A 27,337-nucleotide genomic window follows, 5' to 3' on the forward strand; every position below is an offset into this window, starting at 1 on the left:
TTGTTTCGTCCTCGTCCTCAGAATGGAATGGTTGACAGTTTTTTAGGAGCTGTCCTGCATTGGAATTTTCTGTTTCTGCTCTTCTCCGTGAGTAACAATAAAGTGTGCATAACCTCTGACTTTTGGTGCCTGTGTTTCTGTAGAGTAAGCACTGCATGAGCAGTTCTCCAGTCACACTCTGAGAACTGTGCTGCGTTCCTAAATAAGAGGTCTGTCATTTACAGTCCCCTTCGGTCTGCACGGCACACACATTCTGATCCTATTCTAAACCACAGCTCTCTCCATCATCTTGCTAACAGAGGATATTAATCACATATTGTTTTATTCCCTCCAAAGCTGAATTTTGACCTCACGCGGTGAACCGTGTTTAAGAAGTGGCTACACGTATTGGAAAAAGTAAATCTTTTAATCTTAGGAATTTTTTTTTTGGACTTGCTCTTTTAAAGACACAAAATACAAGAGGCGTTCGCCCTCTGTCCAGCGCAGCTGCAAACGTTTCAGTCACACGCTGTAGATGAGTTGACCAGAGGAGGATGGGTTCCCCCCTTGAGCCTGGTTCCTTTCCAGGTTTCTTCCCATCTGCCACGGGGAGTTTTTCCTTGCTGCTGTTGCTTTAGGTTTTCTCCTGAGGGAGTTTACGCCTGGTTCTGTACTCTGGTTGCTACTGTGGCATACTGTAGTACCGAAGTGCATTGTGACGATTTGTTTTGTGAAATTTGCTATATAAATATATTTTGATTGATATATGATTGAGCTGTTCTAAAGCCCAGCTCTCTCCATTAGCTTGATAAGTGATGATACTATGATACTACAACGAGTAATAGATTGTGGGCTCAAACTATGGATTTGTGTTTCAATAATGTTTGTAGGGGAGGGTGTGTGCTTGTGATTAGCTGGGGAATGAGATTCCCTTTGGATTAACACACATGATAGAACTGACAGAACCTGAAGAACAGGGCTGGTGTAAAACTGCTGGCAGATCAGCCAATCAAACCTCAGTAGTACAATGCTGCCCCCTGCAAGAAGTGCTGTTTGATAATCAGGTGTGTCTAACAGGAAGAGTGAAGTAAAGTTTCTCACAGGTAAAGCTTTAGTTACATCGTGGACCTTTTAAAATGATTCTAATGTATGTTTTCCAGAAAGTAATGAATTTCAGAAAAAAATGTATTGGAGGGAAAAACAATGCGAGACAGAAGAAGAACAGAGATTTGAGAGGAGGTTAAAGAGGCTTTTTTACCTGCCGTTTGAGTAACAGCAGTAAGTGAAACTGATGCTTAGGCTACTGGATTTAGCAGAAGTCATTACTGAGCTCAGAACAGACTGAGGCAGAATGGCATCTGGATCTTCTCTCCTGGAAGAGGAGCTCTCCTGTCCTGTGTGCACTGAAATCTTCAGGGATCCTGTTCTCCTGAGTTGCAGTCACAGCTTCTGTAAGGCCTGTCTGCAGCGGTACTGGGAACAGAAGGGATCTCAGGAGTGTCCAGTTTGCAGGAGAAGATCTTCTATGGATCAACCTCGCACTAACCTGTCTCTGAGGAATATCTGTGAGGCGTTCTTAAAGGAGAGAAGTCAGAGAGCTAAAGCAGGATCTGAAGTGCTCTGTCTGCACAGTGAGAAACTCAAACTCTTCTGTTTGGAGGATCAAATACCCGTCTGTGTTATCTGCCAAACTTCGAAAAACCATGAAAACCACAAAATGCGACCAGTTCAGGAGGTTGCAGAAGAGTATAAGGTAATTGTCAGATAACATATTTCACATTTTACCTCATTTTTTATGGCTTGTAAGAATTTTCAGTTTACACATGGTATCAAATTGTGTGTGCTTTGTTCTTCTCTTTTGTAATTTCATTGGGATTAAAACTGATTGGGTTCTAATGAAAGAACTGTATGAAGTGACCTTATTTCTGAGTTATGGCTGCAGTTTGAGCTCCATACTCTGTGTCACATGACTAACAGAGAGAGACAGGAGGGCGGGGCAAAGCCAGCATCAGATGTCAATCAGTGGAGAAACTTTGTTTTCACTGGGAGGGCACTGATTTTTACATCGGTCTAGATGACAGTTACACCTGAAGTTCTAAAATATCAGTTATGGATACCATGTATTATCTATTTCTAGAAGGCTGCTCTGTGTTAATCAATGTCTGGAAATTTCTCTGTCTGTCTCAGAGCGTTTCTCTTGTTCCCTTCGAACGGCCTCACATGTCAGATGCTCTTTAGAGTTTGCATGTTTATGAAAGCCTTTATTATATTCAACAGCATGCTTCCAGCTGCTATGTCCCTTCATTTTAAAGGTTGAATCAGCATTTGCACACGATTTGAATTTCCCAGAAGGGAAGCAGAAACTGCATCTGCTTTTACTGTGTATTCCAGTCAGTCTCTCCTGTCATATCAGTCAATTATAAAAGACCATTTTTACCACTGTAAAACTGGCTTAGATACTTGTCCTCTTTCACCTGGTCAGGTTTTTCTCTACTAAAATCCTCTGGTGGAGTTTGCAGTGGAGGGTCTGGTCCAAATGTAGTGCTGCTGGAACCTGATGTGCTCCTGCTAGCTAGTGAAGCTGGAGGGGAGCTGATGTCATTAGCTGAATTAGCTGGATTGAGTAGCATAGCAAGACCAGCAGTGTCACTGACTTCATTTGAGTTTGTAGATCCAGACGCTGTAGCTTTGGCACGTATCGGTGGTTCTGAGTGTGAATGAGTAGATCCAGTAAATTCTGAACTCTGTCCTGTTGTGAATGGGGCAGGTAGAGCTTCGAGCCATTTTCTAACATCCATTTTGTAAAGTCAACGCTGCCAACGCTCAAATTAACCCTTAAACTGACAAGGCCTGTGAAATGTGAGTAAGGGAGGGGGTTGCCATTTTACAGGATTTCATGTATTTTTAATCACTGAATTGTAACGCGCGTTTGATGATTAATTGTCAATTAATTATTTTTCATTGCCTTAAAAAAAAAAAATTAATTTCTGGATTAATTCCAATTATATACTTTTAATGCACTGTGTTCCCTGGGGTAATGCATTTTGTTCTTTTTTTACACCATGTAATGAGATGAATAACAATAAACACAACTTTAACTTAATCTTTTGACTTTAATTAAGTGACTGTAGTTAAAATGATAGCTACAGTCCTGGCACAGATTATGGACAGACTGTATTTATAAACAGATTTTGACAATTAATGCAATATTTTGCAACAAGTTCACTTTTTGGCATAATAAATGTTGTGTGTAATAAATTCAATATTAACATAGAACAAAAATGAAGAAATGATTAGCATTTGTGTAAAACAAATCATCATTACACCTTCCTTTATGCATGATTTAATGTCTGCATAGTTGAGCATTATAATATTTCTTAGTTGGAAATTTTATAACTAGCTCAAACACATATTTTGTTGTCCAGTATTGTTCTACATAAAATTATTACATTTATTTTACATTTACATTACAGGCATCTTATCCAGAGCAACGTACAACAAAGTGCATAACAGTAACCAGGGACAAGTGTATTGAAAACCCTAGAGGGAAGTACAGTTCCAACTGAAGGGAACAAGCGCATAGTTTAACTTGGACCCTGTAGGTTAATCTGTTGAACACAACCAAAAGCAGCAACAAAGCAGTCTATGCAAATAATACAAGCAATAATTAAACAAGTAGGCATGAGGCATTCATGCAGTGAAATCTATCATTTTTGGCTTGTATACTTTCTGCTCTTGTGCTGTCTATGTAGGCAGTGAAGTTTACTGTCAGTCTGTGTTCTCAGTAAAGTATGGACTCTGTCAATTCTTTCCAGGAGAAACTAAGGACTGCACTGGCTCCACTGCAGGAGAAGCTTAAAGCCTTTAATGCAGTGAAACTAGTCTGTGATCAAACAGCAGAGCACATCAAGGTACTGTACTGAGGCCTTTAAATCACAGTGTTGAAAATGCAGTGCTGGACTGTGCTGAAATGATGGTGAATAATGTTTATTCCAGAGCCAGGCCCAGCACACAGAGAGACAGATAAAGATGGAGTTTAAGAAACTTCAGCAGTTCCTAAAAGATGAAGAGACTGCCAGCATCACTGCACTGAGGGAGGAAGAGGAACAGAAGAGTCAGATGATGAAGGGGAAGATTGAGAAGATGACAGAAGTGATATCATCCCTTTCAGAACAAATCAGAGCCATAGAACAGGAGCTGGGGGCTGAAGACATCTCATTCCTGCAGGTAAGTCATGTGTCATAATCACACATAAAACATGTTTATCAATATACACTCCTAGGCAAAACAATTGGGCCAAGCACAAAATAGCAAAATATTAAGCTTTTAATGGTCTTAACAACCACTCATTGGTCAGGAAATTAGCAAGAATTACACAAATAGATAAAGTAACTTAGTATGGGATAGCGTTTCCCTTTGATTTCTTTAAATGTTTAAGCCTTGTGGGTAAACTTGCGGACAGTTTTTTATAGAAAGAAGAGTCAATGTTGTTTCATTCAATGTTGAGGGCTTCAAACAGTTGATGAGTAGTTGGAAAATGTTTCCTGGTTAGTTTGTTTTCTAAGGTCTTGAATTCTGCTGACAGTTTTTGTTGGCTTTTTTCCTGTCTTTGAGAACTGTAAATTTCAGCAGGTGGTCATCCCTGCTTGATGAGGCTTTGGGCCTTCCAAATTCTTTCTTTCTGGCAACATTACCTGTTGTTTCGAAGTGCTGACCTATTCTCTTAATAGCTGTTAGAGAAATAGGGATTTCCTCTGCCTTTCGGGTCTTGTAAATTTCAGAACAGCAAAGGTTGGCCTGATGAAGACCAGCTATGCGGTTTCTGACAGCAACCCCTGCATGATATTTTGCTTTTTTTGGAACAGATTTTCTCACTCCTTTACCGTGGGACTGACAACACTGCATACTGTAGATCTCTCTCTGCTCTATCAATCCTGGTTCCATTTAAGAGCTTGTTATCAGGCCCTTGATGGGCTGCATCAGGTGTGGCAGATAACCAAGTAATGACTAATCTTTTAAGAAAAAAAACTTCCCAGAATATATTTTCTGAAAATTTTGTACACGCAGACATGTGTTAGTTTGAATTTTACCTCAAACATTTTAATCATTATCATGATTTCACCTTTGCGTACAAGAAGACTATATAAGTGAATTTCCCTGTTTCTAGCTTTTCCCCAAACAGTTCACTGCAGCAAAAGTAAACGAGCAAATGGTGCCATAGGAGGTCTCAGGAGTGCATTTGTTTAATTCTTAATAATTTCCATTTTGGGCTTGGCCAATTTTTTCCCTAGGTGTATACTCATATTGGAACATATTGCATTGATACAGTTTTAATAGTCTGCGTATTGATTATAGTGATAAACCCTTATTCTCTTATTTCAGAGCTACAAAGATGTGGAGAAACGGTATGTAAACTCCTGCCTTACTCTCGATTCAATCTTTTAATCCTCTCTTCCTTCCTCTCTTCAGTATAAATATGAGGGGTAGATCACAAGTACTGTAGCGTTTCATGAATAATGAGTGAAATGGGACCAGATGGAAAAATTATAAAAAGAATGTTACATTCATACCTAAATTAGTTATCTGATTTAATTATACAATGATTGTCTGTGTATCATGTTAATTATAATGATAAACATCATTATAATCATTGTACAAATAATGGGTAAAAAACATACTTTTCCCCGTATGCTCCTGTGTGTGTGTGTCCCTCAGTGGGGTTGGGCTGCTTCATATCTGGCAGCCAGTGGGGCTGTGTGGCAGAACGCTGGGAGGGATGGAGCCATTTCCTTATAGAATAAAGATCTGATGTTGCTGCTGATAATCTTCTATCATAATGAAGCCACGCCCACAGCACAAGTGACTCCTGAATATTATTGCAGAGCCCAGTGCACACTGGCAAATCCAAAGAGGGTCTCAGGAGCACTGATTGATGTGGCCAAGCACCTCGGCAATCTGAAGTACAGAGTGTGGGAGAAGATGCTGGGGACTGTTCAATACAGTGAGTACTGGGGGCAGTGAGCTCCACATTGTCACTGTACAGGGGGAATCTTCAGCATCCTTTCCACAAGCTGATGAAGCCAGTCAGAGTCATATTGGTCCTGTCTGTGTAAGAGCCCTGGAGTGAAGAGACTGAGCACCAGTCCTTAATCTCACTGATTCTCATAATAAAATGCTGCTTTAAGAGTGATAATGTATTTTAGGCGAAGAACAGGCTTGGCACCCTCTTACAATGATTATGCAACATGGAAGTTATTCATATATTATTAGCTTTTAGTTCTGGTGCTTCTCTCCCACATGTGTCTCAGACTATAATGGTAGTTTATTAAAACCCAGTTTATGTCATTATGAGCACATTGTTTTTGATGGTTTTCCTTTGTGCAGATCAGTGCTGACATCTCATTCTCTGTCCCTACAGCTCCTGTGACTCTGGACCCAAACACAGCAGATCCCAACCTCTCACTGTCTGAGGATCTGACCAGTGTGAGACGCAGTGGTGAGAGACAGCAGGTTCCTGATAATCCAGAGAGATTTGATGGGTTGCAGTGGTGTGTGCTGGGCTCTGAGGGATTCAGCTCAGGGAGACACTGCTGGGATGTAGATGTGGGAGATGAAGGTTACTGGGCGGTGGGTGTGGCTAAAGAGTCCTTCAGCAGGAAAGGAGATGTGCATCTGAGCCCAGCAGGAGGAGTGTGGGCTATACGGCAGGTCTTTCAGCGTTATGAAGCCCTGACCTCCTCAGTCCCTACAGACCTCACTGTGCGGAGGGAACCCCAGAGGGTCAGAGTGCAGCTGGACTGGGACAGGGGGGAGGTGTCATTCTCTGACCCCAGTGACAACACTCCTCTCTACACTTTTAAACACTCCTTCACTGAGAGAGTGTTTCCATTCTTCTTGCCTGGTCCTTTGCAGATCTGTCCACTGAAGGTGTCTGTAAGAGTGAAATAGTGCTGTGGTTTGTGTGCAAGGATCAGGTGAACAGGCTGCTTCTTTCACTTTGATTAATGAGATAATTAAAATAAACGTCGTGATAGATATTTTTATTTAAAAAATATAGATCCATGTCTGCAGCAGTTCATGATGAATGTAACTTTGTAACCTCATGATGTGAATGTTGCAGTAAATACATTGGTTTGTGTGTAATCAGTTGAATTGTAATAAATGCACCAGTGGAATCACTCCAGAGTGCTGCTCTTTTCCTGACCCGTCACCAGTGTGTCTCCCAGGTGTGTGATGAGGTAAGTCTCTCTGTCCAGTGCACAGACAGAGACAAACACACCCCTTATACGCTGGGTTTGGGTTCAGTTCAAACTCACATGAGCTGATCTGATATACTGATTAGCTAACTACCCTGCAAGTGCTATGAACTCTGAGAGTGAGTTTGCAATTTTCACCTGAGCCTGATAAAACTGGACCAGTATCCGAGGGTTTGGGACAGTTCGGGTCCTAATTCTGACTGTTTCTATTGGTCTGGTTGGGGTTTGGCTCTTTGTAGCTGGGCCTTTATAGTTTGAGCACAGAGCGCTGTGTGAGCTGCATGGCAGTTGTAGGCCAGCGAGTCTAAGCTGAGCTCTGTGAGTGACAGAATGGACGCCTCAGAGCCGGGGAGAAAGAAGTGAGGCAGCAGCCATCGAACGGAGAATCCCAGGTCTGGACAAACTTTTACACGGTTTTTAATCGAGCTGCAGGCGAAAGCGTGGGGTTCATAAAATGTGAATTCTGTGATGCCCTGCTTAAGTATGGGAGCCGTGAAACAGGAGCATCAGCGTTATGACAGTATAATGCACAAGCCTGCCGCTGTGCACCATCAACTGATCTGATCCAGACATCAATCACACCTTTTCTGATCAGAACTTCAGCGATACCCCAAACCACGGCGTGTCTACTGTACTGATGCACTTATTAAAAGTCAGGGTCAAACCAGGTTCAGCTTCCAAAATGCTGCAACACGCGGGCTCAGGTCAGACTCAGGCTGAATAGAATGTGGGTGCATGTAGCGTCAGGCTGAAGTTTTTGGGCCCGTTTCAAGCTCTTGTCTGAGAGTGAGGGAAATGTCAGTGGTCATACTCACTCTGTCCACTAGAGAGCGACTGAAGCTGTGCTGAGGTGTTGGTTGTAGCCCTGGCTCTACCAGGTGTGTGGAGTGAGAGAGCACTGGGGCTCCTGTCTCACCTGCTACTCTCAGCAGTGGGGTGGTTTGTTGTTTTGTGTGATTTTGTGGCTTGCTTGTGGCTAGAGGTTCAGTTATAGAACTAGAAAGGTTACAGTTCCTTGAGGAATTGTGTGGGCTTGCTTGCTTCAAATTCCATCTGGCACTGTCCTCAAGCCTCCATGCATTTCAATGAGGGCGCATAACTCAGAAGAAGCATGAAACCGTCCAGACCCATGGCGCACCGTAGCATTACATATACAGCCGGGGATCAGCAAGTAGCGATTATGTTCCAGGGATTAGTCATATCCTAAAATTGTCATGAGTAGAACTTGGCTAACTATATGGCATGTCCTCACCTCTGTAACGTTATTTGTTGTCCTCCGTGTGTCCATACATCTGTATCGGTGGTAGTAGCTGTGTGTAATTAGCTCCTACCCAAGCGTGCAGGATAGCATTCGTACACGGGTTGTAGCTGTGTGTCCGTAGATCCTACTCATGTGTGCAGGATAGTGTCCGTACGCACTGACTAGGTTAACTAAAGTAGGCGAAACGCTAACCTGTAGGCGTTAGCTAAAGTAACATTAGGCGATAAAGCTGTGCTTAAAAATCTTGTGCCGTTGGAAGTGCGTACTACTAAACTTCCATGAGTCAGTGAGTGACCACCTGCACATGCGTCCTACTAAAACGTTCCACTAAACATCCATGACTGACCCTCTATGGAGTGACCACAAAAAAAGTTGAATATTTCAAAAAGTTTTGAATATTTCAGAAATCTGTAGACAAGCAACAATGTGTGCAACTCGCTGGTCATTTTGGTGTATAAAGTTTAAATGTAGTGCAAAAACGGTAGGACTAGTTAGAGCTAGAAAAATTGGGCAGAAAGTGCAGATAATAATAAGAAATATGAAAGATAGCAAGAGTGGGCTTACCGGAAGGAAACCGACTAATAATATCACATGTCAGTGCGAGTGCGTGTGTGTGTGTGTGTGTGTGTGTGTGTGTGTACTCTGTCCTTCAGACTATGACAGGTGTGTGAAACCCATCGACTAGCAGAGGAGCTTCAGCTCACCACAGTACCCTGAGTACAGAGGAGAGACTGAGTCTCAGAGCACTGCAGGGAGATCAGAGCTTTTCACTGCTTACCTGCATTATGGACCAGCACTGCATGGTTACTGATGTTACACATTACAGAAAGAAAACAGCTCAAATTCATCTTGGTCTGGCAATGCTGTTAGCCAGGTGCTGTAGCTCTTTGACTCAGAGGGGTCTGATTCCTCCCCTGTGGTCACTCTTCTGTTTGAATCAGACACTCAGGCAAGCTGTGAAAGGCCCCTGGAAGTGCTGGCCAATCAGCTGCACACAGACCTCAGCTGCACAATGCTGCCCCCTGCTGGATCCCCTCACTCTGCAGCTCTGGTGTGTCCAACAGGAAGAGGGAAGCAGTTCTCACAAGCTGATTGCAGCACTTTGAGTGTGGATAGAAAAAATGGGTTCATTATGCAGCTATTTTAATAATCAGGGTGGGGCAACTCTCAAACTGAACTGACGAAGAAATGACAGCCAAAGTTCAGTGTCGGGGAGAATTACTGTTCACTGTAGCCTGTGTGTAAATGTCACCTAAAAGTAACCTTTTATTTGGCAGAGCAGAGAACCAAATCATTAAAAAATAGATTTAAAAACAATAGATTATTTAAGAGAGACTGTACACTTTAGTTCAAACATTTAATGAATTTGAACATTGGATTATAGTCTGGATTCAGGATTGCACCTGGCTGTACAGATAAAACTGTTTACCTCCCTACGTTAAGATCAATGACAGAGGTGAAACATCAAATAAACAGAAAATTATGGAGTGGGGGTGGGGTAGGAAACCTGGAAATAACCAACGCAAGGTGAAGTCACAGTGTGATTATATCTGAAGAGAAAACCTGTTTTGCCTGTAGTTCATACCTACCTGCTGTTTCCTGTAAATCCCTCCCCTGGATCTGGGTGTAACTCTCTATTAAGATTTTTAGTTCTATTAGTTGGCATAAGACGTGCTCTAGCTCTGAGACAGAATGGCGTCTGGATCTTCTCTCCTGGATGAGGAGCTCTCCTGTCCTGTGTGCGCTGAAATCTTCAGGGATCCTGTTCTCCTGAGTTGCAGTCACAGCTTCTGTAAGGCCTGTCTGCAGCAGTACTGGGAACATAAGGGATCTCGGGAGTGCCCAGTGTGCAGGAGAAGATCTTCGAAGGAACGACCTCCCTGTAACCTGTCTCTGAGGAATACCTGTGAGGCGTTCTTAAAGGAGAGAAGTCAGAGGGCTAAAGCAGGATCTGAAGTGTTCTGCAGTCTGCACAGTGAGAAACTCAAACTCTTCTGTTTGGTGGATCAAATACCCATCTGTGCTATATGCCAAACTGCAAAACAACATGAAAACCATAAAATGCGACCAGTTCAGGAGGTTTCAGAAGAGTATAAGGTAATTCTCAAATAAAAGAATTTACATTTTACCTCATTTTTTATGGCTTGTAAGAATTTTCACTTTACACATAGTATCAAATTGTGTGTGCTTCGTTATTTTCTTTCGTAAATTCATTGTGATTAAAAATGATTGGAATTTAATGAAAGAATTGTATAAACTATCCATAGTTATCAGGCATAACTGCAGTTTGAACTCCATACTATGTGTCACATGACTAACAGAGAGAGACAAGAGGGCGGGGCAAAGCCAGCGTCAGACGTCAATCAGTGGAGGAACTTTTTTTTTTCACTGGGAGGGCACTGATTTGTATGGGTCTAGATGGCAGTGCTATATTTGAAGTTCTATTATGGATGCCATGTATTATCTATTTCTAGAAGGCTGCTCTGTGTTAATCAATTTCTGGAAATTTCTGTCTGTCTCACAGCATTTCTCTTGTTCTCTCCGAACAGCCTTGAATGTCAGATGCTCTTTAGAGCTTGCATGTTTATGAAAGCCTTTGTTATATTCAACAGCATGCTTCCAGCTGCAATGTCCCTTCATTTTAAAAGTTGAAATAGCATTTGCACACAATTTGAATTTCCCACAAGGGATACATAAATTGCATCTGCATTTACTGTGTATTCCAGTCAGTCTCTCCTGTGCCACCAGTCACTTACAAAAGAGCATTTTCCCACTAAAAATGTGGCTTAGATACTTGTCCTCTTTCACCTGGTCAGGTTTATCTCTACTAAAATCCTCTGGTGGAGTTTGCAGTGGAGGGTCTGGTCCAAATGTAGTGCTGCTGGAACCTGATGTGCTCCTGCTAGCTAGTGAAGCTGGAGGGGAGCTGATGTCATTAGCTGAATTAGCTGGATAGAGTAGCATAGCAAGACCAGCAGTGTCACTGACTTCATTTGAGATCCAGACGCTGTAGCTTTGGCACATATCGATGGTTCTGAGTGTGAATGAGCAGATCCTGTAAATTCTGAACTCTGTCCTGTTGTGGATGAGGCAGATAGAGCTTTAAGCCATTTTCTAACATCCATTTGGTAAAGTAAACGCTGCCAACGCCCAAATTTACCCTTAAACTGACAAGGCCTGTAAAATGTGAGTAGAGGAGGGGGTTGCCATTTTACAGGATTTCATGTATTTTTAACCACTGAATGTCAATGCCCATTTGATTAATTGTCAATTAATTATTTTTCATTGCCTTAAAAGAAAATTAATTTCTGGATTAATTCCAATTATATACTTTTAATGCACAGTGTTCCCTGGGCCAATGCATTTTGTTCTTTTTTACACCCTGTAATGAGATGAATAACAATAAACACAACTTGAACAATCATTTGACTTTAATTAAGTGACTGTAGTTAAAATGATAGCTACAGTCCTGGCACAGATTATGGACAGACTGTATTTATAAACAGATTTTGACAATTAATGCAATATTTTGCAACAAGTTCACTTTTTGGCATAATAAATGTTGTGTGTAATAAATGTAATATTAATATAGAACAAAAATGAAGAAATGATTAGCATTTGTGTAAAACAAATAATCATTACACCTTCCTTTATGTATGATTTAATGTCTGCATTATTGAGCATTATAATTTTTCTTAGTTGGAAATTTTATAACCAGCTCAAACAAATATTTTGTTGTGCAGTATTATTCTACATAAATTATTACATTCATTTTACATTTACATTACAGGCATCTTATCCAGAGCAACGTACAACAAAGTGCATAACCGTAACCAGGGACAAGTGTGTTGAAAACCCTAGAGCGAAGTACAGTTCCAAGTGAAGGGAACAACTGCATAGTTTAACTTGGACCCTGTAGGTTAATCTGTTGAACACAAACAAAAGCAGCAACAAAGCAGTCCATGCAAATAATACAAGCAATAATTAAACAAGTAGGCATGAGGCATTCATGCAGTGAAATCTATCATTTTTGGCTTGTATACTTTCTGCTCTTGTGCTGTCTATGTAGGCAGTGAAGTTTACTGTCAGTCTGTGTTCTCAGTAAAGTGTGGACATTTCTTTCCAGAAGAAACTCAGGACTGCACTGGCTCCACTGCAGGAGAAGCTTAAAGCCTTTAATGCAGTGAAACTAGTCTGTGATCAAAGAGCAGAGCACATCAAGGTACTGTACTGATGCCTTTAAATCACAGTGTTGAAAATGCAGCACTGGATTGTGCTGAAATTATGGTGAATAATGTTTATTCCAGAACCAGGTCCAGCACACAGAGAGACGGATAAAGATGGAGTTTAAGAAACTTCAGCAGTTCCTAAAAGATGAAGAGGCAGCTAGGATCGCTGCACTGAGGGAGGAAGAGGAGCAGAAGAGTCAGGTGATGAAGGAGAAGATTGAGAAGATGACAGAAGTGATATCATCCCTTTCAGAACAAATCAGAGCCATAGAACAGGAGCTGGGAGCTGAAGACGTCTCATTCCTGCAGGTAAGTCATGTGTCATAATCACACGTAAAACATGTTTATCAATATACACTCCTTGGCAAGAAATAAATGGGCCAAGCCCAAAATGGCAAAATATTAAGCTTTTAATGGTCTTAACAACCACTCATTGGTCAGGAAAGTAGCAAGAATTAAACAAATAGATAAAGTAACTTATTATGGGATAGCTTTTCCCTTTGATTTCTTTAAATGTTTAAGCCTTGTGGGTAAACTTGCGGACAGCTTTTTACAGAAAGAAGAGTCAATGTTGTTTCATTCAATGTTGATGGCTTCAAACAGTTGATGAGTAGATGAAAAATGTTTCCTGGTTAGTTTGTTTTCTGAGGTCTTGAATTCTGCAGTCAGTTTCTGTAAGCTTTTTTCCTGTCTTTGAGAACTGTACATTTCAGCAGGTGGTCATCCCTGCATGATGAGGCTTTGGGCCTTCCAGATTCTTTCTTTCTGGCAACATTACCTGTTGTTTCAAAGTGTTGACCTATTCTCTTAATAGCTGATAGAGAAATAGGGATTTTCTCCGCCTTTAGGGTCTTGTAAATTTCAGAATAGCTACAGTTGGCCTGACAAAGACCAGCTATGCGGTTTCTGACAACAACCTCTGCATGATATTTTGCTTTTTTTGGAGCATATTATCTCGCTCCTTTAATGTAGGTCTCACAACACTGCATACTGTAGATCTCTCTCTGCTCTATCAATCCTGGTTCCATTTAAGAGCTTATTATCAGGCCCTTGATGGGCTGCATCAGGTGTGGCAGATAACCAAGTAATGACTAATCTTTGAAGAAAAAAAACATCCCAGAAGATATTTTTGGAAAATTTTGTACACGCAGACATGTGTTAGTTTGAATTTTACATCAAACATTTTAATCATTATCATGATTTTACCTTTGCGTACAAGAAAACTATATAAGTGAATTTCCCTGTTTCTAGCTTTTCCCCAGTTCACTGCAGCAAAAGTAAACGAGCAAATGGTGGCACAGGAGGTCTCAGGAGTGTATTTGTTTAATTCATAATAATTTCCTGACCAATGATTTGTTGTTAAGACCATTAAAAGCTTAATATTTTGCCATTTTGGGCTTGGCCAATTTTTTTGCCCAAGTGTGTACTCATATTGGGACATATTGCATTGATACAGTTTAAATAGCCTGTTTATTGATTATAGTGATAAACTCTTATTCACTTATTTCAGAGCTACAAAGACGTGGAGAAACGGTATGTAAACTCCTGCCTTATTCTCGATTCAATCTTTTAATCCTCTCTTCCTTCCTCTCTTCACTATAAATATGAGGGGTAGATCTGTAGCATTTCATGAATAATGAGTGAAATGGGACCAGATGGAAAAATTATAAAAAGAATGTTACATTCATACCAAAATTAGTTATCTGATTTAATGATACAATGATTGTCTGTGTATCATGTTAATTATAATGATAAACATCATTATAATCATGGTACAAATAATGGGTAAAAAATGTACTTTTCCCTGCATGCTCCTGTGTGTGTGTCCCTCAGTGGGGTCGGGCTGCTTCATATCTGGCAGCCAGTGGGGCTGTGTGGCAGAACGCTGGGAGGGATGGAGCCATTTTCTTATAGAATGAAGATCTGATGTTGCTACTGATGATCTTCTATGGTAATGAAGCCACGCCCACAGCACAAGTGACTCCTGAATATTATTGCAGAGCCCAGTGCACACTGGGTAATTCAGAGAAGGTCTCAGGAGCGTTGATTGATGTGGCCAAGCACGTGGGCAATCTGAAGTACAGAGTGTGGGAGAAGATGCTGGGGACTGTTCAATACAGTGAGTACTGGGGGCAGGGAGCTCCACATTGTCACTGTACAGGGGGAATCTTCAGCATCCTTTCCACAAGCTGATAAAGCCAGTCAGAGTCATAATGGTCCTGCCTGTGTAAGAGCCCTGGAGTGAAGAGACTGAGCACCAGTCCTTAATCTCACTGAATCTCATAATAAAATGCTGCTTTAAGAGTGATAATGTATTTTAGGCAATGAACAAGCTTGGCACCCTCTTACAATGATTATGCAACACGGAAGTTATTAATATATTATTAGCTTTTAGTTCTGGTGCTTCTCTCCCACATGTGTCTCAGACTATAATGGTAGTTTTTTAAAACCCAGTTTATGTCATTATGAGCACATTGTTTTTGATGGTTTTCCTTTGTGCAGATCGGTGCTGACGTCTCATTCTCTGTCCCTTCAGCTCCTGTGACTCTGGATCCAAACACAGCACATCCCAAACTCTCACTGTCTGAGGATCTGACCAGTGTGAGACGCAGTGATGAGAGACAGCAGGTTCCTGATAATCCAGAGAGATTTGATTGGTGGCCGTTTGTGCTGGGCTCTGAGGGATTCAGCTCAGGGAGACACAGCTGGGATGTAGATGTGGGGGATGAGGCCTGGGTGGTGGGTGTGGCTAAAGAGTCCACCAGCAGGAAAGGGGATGTGGATCCGAGCCCAGCAGAAGGAGTGTGGGGTATATGGCAGCACGATGGGGAATACACAGCCTGGACCTCCCCACCTAAAGCCCTCACTGTGCGGAGGAAACCCCAGAGGGTCAGAGTGCAGCTGGACTGGGATAGGGGGAAGGTGTCATTCTCTGATCCCAGTAACAACACTCCTCTCTACACCTTTAAACACTCCTTCACTGAGAGAGTGTTTCCATTGTTCTGGCCTGGTCCTCTGCAGATCTGTCCACTGAAGGTGTCTGTAAAAGTGGAATAGTGCTGTGGTTTGTGGGCAAGGATCAGGTGAACAGACTGCTTCTTTCATTTTGATTAATGAGATAAAAATATCTATTACGATGTTTTATTTAATTATTTAAATAATAAAGATCCATGTCTGCAGTAGTTCATGATAAATGTAACTTTGTAACCTCATGATGTCAATGTTGGAACTGGTTTGTGTGTAATAAGTTGAATTGTAATAAATGCACTAGTGGAGTCACTCCAGAGTGCTGCTCTTTTCCTGACCCGTCACCAGTGTGTCTCCCAGGTGTGTGATGAGGTAAGTCTCTCTCTTCAGTGCAGTGTGAACACAGACGGAGACAAATTCTCCCCTCATATGCTGGGTTTGTGTTCAGTTCAAACTGAATTCAGCAGATCAAGTGAGAGAAGTGGATAAGCCCAGTGCCCCCTGGATGGTGCTGTGAACTGAGAGTGAGGGAAATGTCTATTGTGATACTCACTCTGTCCACTAAAGGGTGCTGTAGTGTTGGGTGAAGCCCTTGCTCTACAAAGTGTATGGAGTGTCAGCAAGGTGAGGATTAATTGAAATATGTTTAATTTCCTGAACTTTGCAGTTTTTGCTGTTAACACCCTCGTTTACGTTTAAGTTAAAATAGCTCACTTACCCAACTGTAAAATATATTTATTTGATTTAATTTGGTAATCGCAGAATTTGATGATAGGCAGAGCAAATTGTTTGGATCAATCTTTATCAAAATGTACAACTCATAAAACATTAAGTTACAACAAATATTCACATCTAATCTAACGACGAGGTTCAACTACCATAAAACAATTAACAATGGTTACAAACATGAACAGCCACACAAGAAATGAATGAAAGAAGATACCAAACCACAGCTTTTGTCCCAAGGTAATCCAAAATGAAGAAACCAAAAGACAGCAGAATATTCCAAAAGAACGAGAGATGAAATTTAGAACGGCAGACCTAGATGCAGGACTCGGATGCCCACTTCCAACTGTTACAAACTTCTTCCTTTCAAGTATCCCAAGGACTGACTAAAATCTAGAAGAACGCTATATATTTTAACTGAAGAAAAAGAGGAGGGGGCAGGGGCATTGACACACACACGTACATGCAGGCACACACACACACACACACACCTCAGATAGTAACCCCCCAGGTCCTGCTCTGTCTTTTCTCCAGGCTATGCTGGCTGAGCACTTTGAAGCTTCCTTTGGCTGATAATGGCTAAATGGTGAATTACATGTCTGGCAGGACTGAGAGAGCACTGGGGCTCCTGTCTCACCTGCTACTCTCAGCAGTGGGGCGGTTTGTGATTTGTGTGATTTTGTGGTTTGCTTGTGGCTAGAGGTTCAGTTACAGACTAATATCATGTTAGGGTGTGAGAGTGTGTGTGTGTGTGTGTGTGTGCAGAGAGAGAGAGAGAGTGTGCTCTGTTCTTCAGACTGTGACAGGTTTGTGAAACCCATTGACTAGCAGAGGAGCTTCAGCTCACCACAGTACCCTGAGTACAGAGGAGAGACTGAGTCTCAGAGCACTGCAGGGTGATCAGAGCTTTTCACTGCTTACCTGCATCATGGACCAGCACTGCATGGTTACTGATGGTACACATTACAGACAGAAAACAGCTCAAATTCATCTTCATTAACTTAACATAATTAGCCATTTTAATATTATCAGTTTTTAATGAAGATTATTTTCATTTTAAGGGTGGAAAATTTCTTCATTAAAACTGTGTACTTCACTGAATTCTCAGGCCTTCCATCAGGGCCTCTGGCTCCAGGCACCAAACTTCCCAGGGACAAGAGGAAGTTAGAGTGTGTGTCTGTGTCCATCCGTCTGTCTGTCTGTCTGACTGTCCGTCTATTCGTCTGTGTTGGCGCCATTATGTATTTTTTGTTTGTTTTATTTTATTCTTAACTAAAAACACTGTGACTATAATGTATACACGTGCAGTTCTGATATTGAACACAGGGTAGAGCACTAATGCAGGAAGTGCATTTAACCAAGCTTCTGGTGGTGAGAATCAGGTGTGTAGAACAGGAAGCAGACAGTTTTTGACCGTGTCTTTGTGGCAGTTGTTAGCTTCGCTGGCGTGCTTGTATCTGAATTTGCTGAATGGAAACAGCAACGCTGCTATCTACCGGTGTTATGGTGAGCATGGTTATGCCGAAATGTAAATAAATGGATCGCCGAATCCAAAGACAAACAGCGCACTGGGCATTGGTTTATTTTTAGCCCAGAACACGCGTCCGAAACAAGTCCACCCGTTCAGTGGCTTATTTAGGTTTAATAGTTTTATTGAAAGTCATTACAGTCTGTCTCTCTCTCTCTGTCTGTCTCCCCCCTGCCATGCACCATACCTCCTCCTCCCTCCACTCCCTGCCCTGCGCCATACCTCAGTTGAACCGCGCCAGGCGCCATTTTGCCCTGGACACTCCAGACGTACTCTAGATAAAGACTAAATGATTACTTATGATTTAGAGGCTGTTTCTGTAATGCTGAAGGTTAAAGGTCGACGTGATCCTATTCAGTATTCGTGATATATAATTGGACATAACTACTCATTTAGTTTGTTAAATTTTACTATATGCTTATGCATGAAGTATTCACCAATAAGATGTAGAATTAGGTATATTGTTAGTAAAACACTTTTTGAGGATCTTTTTGATGATAAAAAAATCGGGGCTGCCCCTACTTTCTTCAGCTCACAGCCACTCCTCAACAGCACGGTGGACCATAATCCAGCAGGATACTGAGTATTTCTTTTCTTTACCCCATCCTTAGTATGCTGCTGTGACACTGTAACTCCACACAGGAACGTTTGGGGCCTCTGGCTTCCTGACCACGGGTCTGATCCTCCGCTGAGTCACGCTCACCATTAACTTCTCCTGCTCGCCCACGGCATAATGAAGAGCCTGTCCCCTTCCTCCGGTGACTCTGCAGTAAAGCCTAGCTGACTGATCAGTCAGGCACCAGCTTGGGGTAGGAACACCCCCTTTTAGGAAGAAATGGTGCAGCCCAGTTTAACCCACTTCAGCATTAAAGCAGTGATCAGTGGTTTATCTGTCAGTGTTTGATTGACAGCTGCAATACTGTGAGCCAATCAAATGTTTGTGGGACCAAAATAATCCACCAACCAGTTTTTAGGGAACTCATGTGGGTTTCGGTCGCATCAGTGACTTTGTGAGAATAAAAACTCACCAAAAACGTAACGGCTTTGCTCTGAGGGTGAAGTCATTGGGCCTCATTAACGAAATGTGTACGATCACATTTGACCGTTAACTGTGTGTAAGAATGTTTCCAAGAACATTTTGGCATTCCTCATTTTTTCTTATCTGTATTTGTTCATGGCTGTTTCCTTATACAAATCACATGAACAGGATTATGCGTAAAATATACAAACAGCCAGCATTCATCATCTCATACACCTGGGAGATGCACACAAAAAAAAGGTCTGCACATGTGTCATAAATCCCTTTTTTTTTTTCATTGGAACATTTTGAACAACAAAAGTAAGAATAATTTAAGAAGAGTTTTCTGAATGAGGCCCATTGTTTAACCGATCAGACGCATCTCCTGAAGGACGTTGATGGACTCTGCTGTGCGTCCCAACTCACACCTCACTTGGTCACCGAGATTATCCTGAGTGGGGCTGCCCGTGTTGTCAGCACCCCCTCCCCCCCCCTCCCCCACCCCCCCACCCGGCTGGTTACTGTTCCTAAGTGCTGATGACTCTCCTCTTCTGCTCTTGTCATATAAATTAGAGTAAGGCAGCGTCTCCGTCTCTCAGCGATGTGTCACGTGCTGACTGATATCAGAACGCTTGCCCCGTATTTCCCTTTATATTCCCCTCACCTGTGGACTCACCTGTCCCCGGAAATACGCCACTGAAGTCTGTGAGGCCACAGTCCAGGAGTCCAGAGGGCTGTTTGGGACTGGCCGAGCGTCTCGCACTCGGAAGGTTTAGTTACAAACAGGATCTTATATATGATTTCAAAATACATTTTTCAGGAAACAAGAATTTTCTGAAAATATACTGAAGATGGAAGCGAAATAGCCAAGATTGAGAAGGCAGAGATATTAAAGTGATCTTTATAAACAGTGCTTCTTAGCTGCAGTTTGTATAAGTTTCAGTAGGTAAAACTGAAACTAAACTACTGTATTCAGCAGAAGTTATTACTGAGTCCAGAACAAACTGAGACAGAATGGCATCTGGATCTTCTCTCCTGGAAGAGGAGCTCTCCTGTCCTGTGTGCTCTGAAATCTTCGGGGATCCTGTTGTCCTGAGTTGCAGTCACAGCTTCTGTAAGGCCTGTCTGCAGCAGTACTGGGAACAGAAGGGATCTCGGGAGTGCCCAGTTTGCAGGAGAAGATCTTCTAAGGATGAACCTCCTCGTAACCTGTCTCTGAGGAATACCTGTGAGGCGTTCTTAAAGGAGATAAGTCAGAGAGCTAAAGCAGGATCTGAAGTGCTCTGCAGTCTGCACAGTGAGAAACTGAAACTCTTCTGTTTGGTGGATCAAATACCTGTCTGTGTTATCTGCCAAACTTCAAAAAACCATGAAAACCACAAAATGCGACCAGTAAAGGAGGCTGCAGAAGAGTGTAAGGTAATTGTCAGATAACATATTTCACATTTTACCTAATTTTGTATGGCTTGTAAGAATATAATACAATATAAATTATTTGGATTTAATAAAAGAACTGTATAAAGTGACCCTAGTTATCAGGCATGACTGTGTCACTATGTGACTATGTGTCACATGACTAACAGAGAGAGGCAAGCGGCGGGGCAAAGCCAGCGTCAGACGTCAATCAGAGGAGGAACTTTTTTTACTGGGAGGGCACTGATTTTTACATGGGTCTAGATGGCAGTGTTATATTCAAACTTTTAAAATATCAATTATGGATGCCATGTAGGTTGACTTGTGAGATGCTGATTTTATGACTTCGGTCAACTGTAGGTCCTTTCAGATCATGTACTCAACTTAGAGGAAAGGTCCACTCCCCCAGTCTAACATGCTATCAGATGCATCCAGTCTAGCTAACAAACGTAACTGGTTTGTGACCAGGACTACCAAAATATCAATTATGGATACCATGTACTATCTATTTCTAGAAGGCTGCTCTGTGTTAATCAACTTCTGGAAATTTTTGTGTCTGTTTCAGAGCGTTTCTCTTGTTCCCTCCAAACGGCCTCGCATGTCAGATGCTCTTTGGAGTTTGCATGTTTATGAAAGCCTTAGTTGTATTCAACAGCATGCTTCCAGCTGCAATGTCCCTTCACTTTAAACGTTGAATCAGTTTTGGAACACAATTATCTGAAGGGAAACAGAAACTGCATCTGCTTTTACTGTGTATTCCAGTCAGTCTCTCCTGTGACCCCAGTCACTTACAAAAGAGCATTTTCCCACTAAAAATGTGGCTTAGATACTTGTCCTCTTTCACCTGGTCAGGTTTTTCTCTACTAAAATCCTCTGGTGGAGTTTGCAGTGGAGGGTCTGGTCCAAATGTGGTGCTGCTGGAACCTGATGTGCTACTGCTAGCTAGTGAAGCTGGAGGGGATCTGATGTCATTAGCTGAATTAGCTGGATCGAGTAGCATAGCAAGACCAGCAGTGTCACTGGTGTCATTTGAGGTTGTAGATCCAGACGCTGTAGCTTTGGCACGTATCGGTGGTTCTGAGTGTGAATGAGTAGATCCAGTAAATTCTGAACTCTGTCCTGTTGTGGATGGGGCAGGTAGAGCTTTGAGCCATTTTCTAATATCCATTTTGTAAAGTAAACACTGCCAACGCTCAAATTAACCCTTAAACTGACAAGTCCTGTAAAATGTGAGTAGGGGAGCGGGTTGCCAGATCAGGATTTCATGTATTTTTAACGACTAGTTTTGAATGCACGTTTTTATGCATTTTTAACCGAATGATTCCATGCATATTTACAGGAATGATGATTAATTGTCCATTAAGTATTGTTCAGTGCCGTTTTTCTTTGTTATAATTTTCATTCCTGGATTAATTCTTATTTTGAATTGCTTATGGCTGTTCTTATACTGCACTGTGGTCCCTGGGCTAATGTATTTTCTTCTTTTTCTTACACCCATCTGTAATGAGATGAATAACAATAAACTTTAACAATTTTTTCATTTTAATTATGTCACTGATCTGAAAATGATAGCTACAGCCCTGGCACAGATTATGGATAAACTGCATTTATAAAAAGCTTTTGACAATTAATGCAATATTTTGCGACTACTTCTCTTTTTGGCATAATAAATATTGTCTGTAATAAATGTAACATCAGCACAGAATAAAAATGAAGAAATGATTACTGTTTGTGTAAAAAAAAAAAATATTACACTTTTCTGTATGTTTTACTTAATGCCTTCATAATTGACCATTCTAACTTATATTACTTAGAAATTTTATCGCCAGCTCAAACACATATTTTGTTGTCCAGCGTTTGTCTACATAACATTATCACATCCATGCAGTGAAAACCATAGCATTTGGCTTGTATACTTTCTGCTCTTGGGCTCTCTATATAGGCAGTGAAGTTTACTGTCAGTCTGTGTTCTCAGTAAAGTATGGACTCTGTCAATTCTTTCCAGGAGAAACTCAGGACTGCACTAGCTCCACTGCAGGAGAAGCTTAAAGCCTTTAATGCTGTGAAACTAGTCTGTGAACAAACAGCAGAGCACATCAAGGTACTGTACTGAGGCCTTTAAATCACTGTTTTGAAAATGCAGCGCTGGATTGTGCTGAAATGATGGTGAATAATGTTTATTCCAGAGCCAGGCCCAGCGCACTGAGAGACAGATAAAGATGGAGTTTGAGAAACTTCAGCAGTTCCTAAAAGATGAAGAGGCAGCCAGGATCACTGCACTGACGGAGGAAGAGGAGCAGAAGAGTCAGATGATGAAGGAGAAAATTGAGAAGATGACAGAAGTGATATCATCCCTTTCAGAACAAATCAGAGCCATAGAACAGGAGCTGGGAGCTGAAGACATCTCATTCCTGCAGGTAAGTCATGTGCCATAATCACACATAAAACATGTTTGTCAATATACACTCCTTGCACAAAACATGGGCCAAGCACAAAATAGCAAAATATTAAACTTTTAATGGTCCGAACAACTAATCATTGGTCAGGATATTAGCAAGAATTAAACAAATAGATAAAGTAACTTAGTATGGGATAGCTTTTACCTTTGATTTCTTTAAATGTTTCAGCCTTGTGGGTAAACCTACGGACAGCTTTTTACAAAAAAGAAGAGTCAATGTTGTTTCATTCAATGTTGATGGCTTCAAACAGTTGATGAGCAGTTGAAAAATGTTTCCCGGTTAGTTTATATTCTGAGGTCTTTAATTCTGCTGTCAGTTTTTGTAAGCTTCTTTCCTGTCTTTGAGAACTGTGATTTTCAGCATGATGAGGCTTTGGGCCTTCCAGATTCTTTCTTTCTGGCAACATTACCTGTTGTTTCAAAGCGTTGACCTATTCCCTTAATAGCTGATAGAGAAATAGGGATTACCTCTGCCTTTAGGGTCTTGTAAATTTCAGAATAGCTACAGTTGGCTTGACGAAGACCAGCTATGCGGTTTCTGACAGCAACCTCTGCATAATATTTTTCTTTTATTGGAGCAGATTATCTCGCTCCTTTAATGTGGGTCTCACAACACTGCATACTGTAGATCTCTCTCTGCTCTATCAATCCTGGTTCCATTTAAGAGCTTGTTATCAGGCCCTTGATGGGCTGCATCAGGTGTGGCAGATAACCAAGTAATGACTAATCTTTTAAGAAAGAAAACTTCCCAGAAGATATTTTTGGAAAATTTTGTACACGCAGACATGTGTTAGTTTGAATTTTACATTTTTATCATTATCATGATTTTACCTTTGCGTACAAGAAGACTATATTAGTGAATTTCCCTGTTTCTAGCTTTTCCCCAAACAGTTCACTGCAGCAAAAGTAAACGAGCAAATGGTGGCATAGGAGGTCTCAGGAGTACATTTATTTGATTCTTAATAATTTCCTGACCAATGATTTGTTGTTAAGACCATTAAAAGCTTAATATTTTGCCATTTTGGGCTTGGCCAATTATTTTGCCCAGGTGTGTACTCATATTGGAACTTATTGCATTGATACAGTTTTAATAGTCTGTGTATTGATTATAGTGATAAACTCTTATTTCAGAGCTACAAAGACGTGGAGAAACGGTATGTAAACTCCTGCCTTATACTCGATTCAATCTTTTAATCCTCTCTTCCTTCCTCTCTTCAGTATAAATATGAGGGGTAGATCACAAGTACTGTAGCATTTCATGAATAATGAGTGAAATGGGACCAGATGGAAAAATTATAAAAAGAATGTTACATTCATACCTAAATTAGTTATCTGATTTAATTATACAATGATTGTCTGTGTATCATGTTAATTATAATGATAAACATCATTATAATCATCGTACAAATAATGGGTAAAAAATGTATTTTCCCCACATGCTCCTGTGTGTGTGTGTCCCTCAGTGGGGTCGGGCTGCTTCATATCTGGCAGCCAGTGGGGCTGTGTGGCAGAACGCTGGGAGAGATGGAGCCATTTTCTTATAGAATGAAGATCTGATGTTGCTACTGATAATCTTCTATGGTAATGAAGCCACGCCCACAGCACAAGTGACTCCTGAATATTATTGCAGAGCCCAGTGCACACTGGCGGATCCAGAGAAGGTCTCAGGAGCGCTGATTGATGTGGCCAAGCACCTGGGCAATCTGAAGTACAGAGTGTGGGAGAAGATGCTGGGGACTGTTCAATACAGTGAGTACTGGGGGCAGGGAGCTCCACATTGTCACTGTACAGGGGGAATCTTCAGCATCCTTTTCACAAGCTGATAAAGCCAGTCAGAGTCATGTTGGTCCTGCCTGTGTAAGAGCCCTGGAGTGAAGAGACTGAGCACCAGTTCTTAATCTCACTGGGTAATTCAATTGAGTGAAATATTATCTATCCATCCATCCATTATCTATATTTGCTTATCCTGGGCAGGGTCACCGGGGGGTGCTGGAGCCTATCCCAGCGTGCATTGGGTAAGAGGCAGAAACACACCCTGGACAAGCTGCCAATCTATCACAGGGCACACACACCATTCACTCACACACTCATACCTATGGGCAATTTAGGGTCTCCGATCGGTCTACCTGCATGGCTTTGAACTGTGGGAGGAAACCGGAGTACCCGGAGGAAACCCACGCAGAGAACATGCAAACTCCACTCAGTAAGGCCCCAAGCTGAGATTCGAACCCAGAATCTTCTTGCTGTGAGGCGTCAGTGCTACCCACTGCACCACCGTGCTGCCAAAATCTTATCTATCTTTTTTAAAATCACTGGTAGTCTAAAACAATTTGGGCTAAAAATTGGGCTGGAGTATAAGTACAATAAGCAGTAAAGCTGCAAGAAATATGGCAAAGAAAGAGTTAGGCTTAGATGTGCGGGGCTTACTGGCACTACAGGCTAAGGGTGTTAGGCTCTCCCACCCCTCCACCTGCTTCCCAATGTTCAGCAGAGTAAATTCTCCCCTTAGAATAACCAGCATGGTGAGGTATATCCATATAAGAAATAGGATCTTTTTCTGCAGAAAGAGTTCGGTACCTACACACAACAAGATGCACAAGCCTGAACTGAAGAAAACAGGGACGGTCCCTTCTTCTCATTGAAAAAAGTGTTCTAACAATAACATACATAATTCTGTGTCTACTTGGTATGTGGTTAATATATAATCATAAAGTAAGATTTAACAAAGTTAATGATTGGCTATGTCTAGTCATATAGCATGAATCCTGAATAAGCACACGGTCACCAATTAATCTTAAACAAGTCAGAAATAATAGTTTAGTCTTTAATCTGTCAGTTACGTTCAGGGTCCTGGGCAGCATGGCATCATAGCCGGTTCCTCCCTGGCAGGACAGCAGGGGGAGGATGAGGAGGAAAGCCAAGCTCACCTGTTTGGACTTCTCGAAATGCATAAGCGACACAGAGAAAGAAGACACACGCACACGAACACGCACACGCACACACACGCACGCACACGCGCACACACACACGCACACGCACACACACACACAGACAAACGTACATGCAGTATTTCTAACTTATTCTTGTCCTTGGGAGGTTCGTTGCCTGGAGACGGAGGGGCCCTGCTGCAAGACCTGGGAATTTAGTGTTGCACAGACTTCTAGTTATGCTAGAGAGAACTCTCCTCCTTTCAGCAAACTGAATGGACAGACTGCCAATTATTAATTTAATTGTAGTTAAAGCCAAAGGAGGCTATTTCGAGGAAAGTCGTGTCTAAGATTATTTTTTAGTAAGTCACCTTGAGTTATTGTCGGTAGGAATTGAAAAAGAAAACTACTTTAGTTTGTTATTCATTAAATGTGCATGTATTAAATGCGATATTTGCTACCTAGTTTAAGAAAAACGTACAGGTGGCCTAATACTTTTGGCCCGTACAATATTTTTGGGGCTATAATGATTCTGTATAATGATTTTGTGAAACCCAGTTTATATCATTATGAGCCCATTGTGTCTGATGGTTTTCCTTTGTGCACATCAGTGCTGACGTCTCATTCTCTGTCCCTTCAGCTCCTGTGACTCTGGACCCAAACACAGCACATCCCAAACTCTCACTGTCTGAGCATCTGACCAGTGTGAGACTCAGTGATGAGAGACAGCAGGTTCCTGATAATCCAGAGAGATTTGATGGGTGGCGGTGGTGTGTGCTGGGCTCTGAGGGATTCAGCTCAGGGAGACACTGCTGGGATGTAGAGGTGGGGGGTGAGCACTGGGTGGTGGGTGTGGCTAAAGAGTCCATCAGCAGGAAAAGGTTTGTGGATTGGAGTCCAGCAGGAGGAGTGTGGAGTATAGAGCAGGATAGTGGGAGATACTCAGCCTGGACCTCCCCACCTAAAGTCCTCACTGTGCGGAGGGAACTGCAGAGGGTCAGAGTGCAGCTGGACTGGGACAGGGGGGAGGTGTCATTCTCTGACCCCAGTGACAACACTCCTCTCTACACTTTTAAACACTCCTTCACTGAGAGAGTCTTTCCATTCTTCTGGTTTGGTCCTCTGCAGATCTGTCCACTGAAGGTGTCTGTAAGAGTGGAATAGTGCTGTGGGATTGTGGGTAAAATCAGGTGAAAAGAACTGAATTCCATCACCTCTGAGCAGGTTTCATTAAAATATTTTCCAGTCAAACAATATAAACAAAATATGATTTTTTAAAAACATTCTGTAGTTTTTCCATGAGAATTGTCTAATTTCTATGATATAACCTCACAATGTTATTACTGTGCTATATGGTGGTAATGTAAGTATGTTGGTTTTTGTGTAATCAGTTGAAGTGTAATAAATGCACCAGTGGAATCACTCCAGAGTGCTGCTCTTTTCCTGACCCGTCACCAGTGTGTCTCCCAGGTGTGTGATGAGGTAAGTCTCTCTCTTCAGTGCAGTGTGAACACAGACTGAGATAAATTCTCCCCTCATATGCTGGGTTTGGGATCAGTTCAAACTGAATTCAGC

At 41.7% G+C, this 27,337-nt stretch overlaps 3 protein-coding genes across 3 annotated transcripts; all 3 read left to right on the forward strand.

Moving 5' to 3' along the window:
• The first annotated feature begins 762 nt into the window (after positions 1 to 762).
• Positions 763 to 15,997, forward strand: LOC118229540 (tripartite motif-containing protein 35-like). Its single transcript, XM_035421573.1, has 9 exons — positions 763 to 1,732; positions 3,795 to 3,890; positions 3,976 to 4,206; positions 5,362 to 5,384; positions 5,862 to 5,980; positions 6,398 to 6,918; positions 14,236 to 14,258; positions 14,726 to 14,844; positions 15,262 to 15,997. The coding sequence occupies exons 1-9, from the start codon at positions 1,331 to 1,333 to the stop codon at positions 15,780 to 15,782; spliced, it is 2,055 nt and encodes a 684-aa protein (XP_035277464.1). The 5' UTR covers positions 763 to 1,330; the 3' UTR covers positions 15,783 to 15,997.
• Positions 10,123 to 13,083, forward strand: LOC118228926 (tripartite motif-containing protein 35-like). The gene is made up of 3 exons (XM_035420514.1): positions 10,123 to 10,593; positions 12,623 to 12,718; positions 12,804 to 13,083. The coding sequence occupies exons 1-3, from the start codon at positions 10,189 to 10,191 to the stop codon at positions 13,050 to 13,052; spliced, it is 750 nt and encodes a 249-aa protein (XP_035276405.1). The 5' UTR covers positions 10,123 to 10,188; the 3' UTR covers positions 13,053 to 13,083.
• Positions 15,998 to 17,735: 1,738 nt separating the features above from the next.
• On the forward strand, positions 17,736 to 27,185 carry LOC118228952 (tripartite motif-containing protein 35-like). The gene is made up of 8 exons (XM_035420559.1): positions 17,736 to 17,924; positions 18,589 to 18,755; positions 19,538 to 20,383; positions 22,383 to 22,478; positions 22,564 to 22,794; positions 23,967 to 23,989; positions 24,466 to 24,584; positions 26,403 to 27,185. Exons 3-8 carry the CDS (start codon positions 19,979 to 19,981, stop codon positions 26,924 to 26,926), a joined length of 1,398 nt encoding a protein of 465 aa, XP_035276450.1. The 5' UTR covers positions 17,736 to 17,924; positions 18,589 to 18,755; positions 19,538 to 19,978; the 3' UTR covers positions 26,927 to 27,185.
• The last annotated feature ends 152 nt before the right edge of the window (positions 27,186 to 27,337 follow it).

The sequence above is a fragment of the Anguilla anguilla genome, chromosome 6, assembly GCF_013347855.1.
Source record: "Anguilla anguilla isolate fAngAng1 chromosome 6, fAngAng1.pri, whole genome shotgun sequence".
Lineage (NCBI taxonomy): Eukaryota > Metazoa > Chordata > Actinopteri > Anguilliformes > Anguillidae > Anguilla > Anguilla anguilla.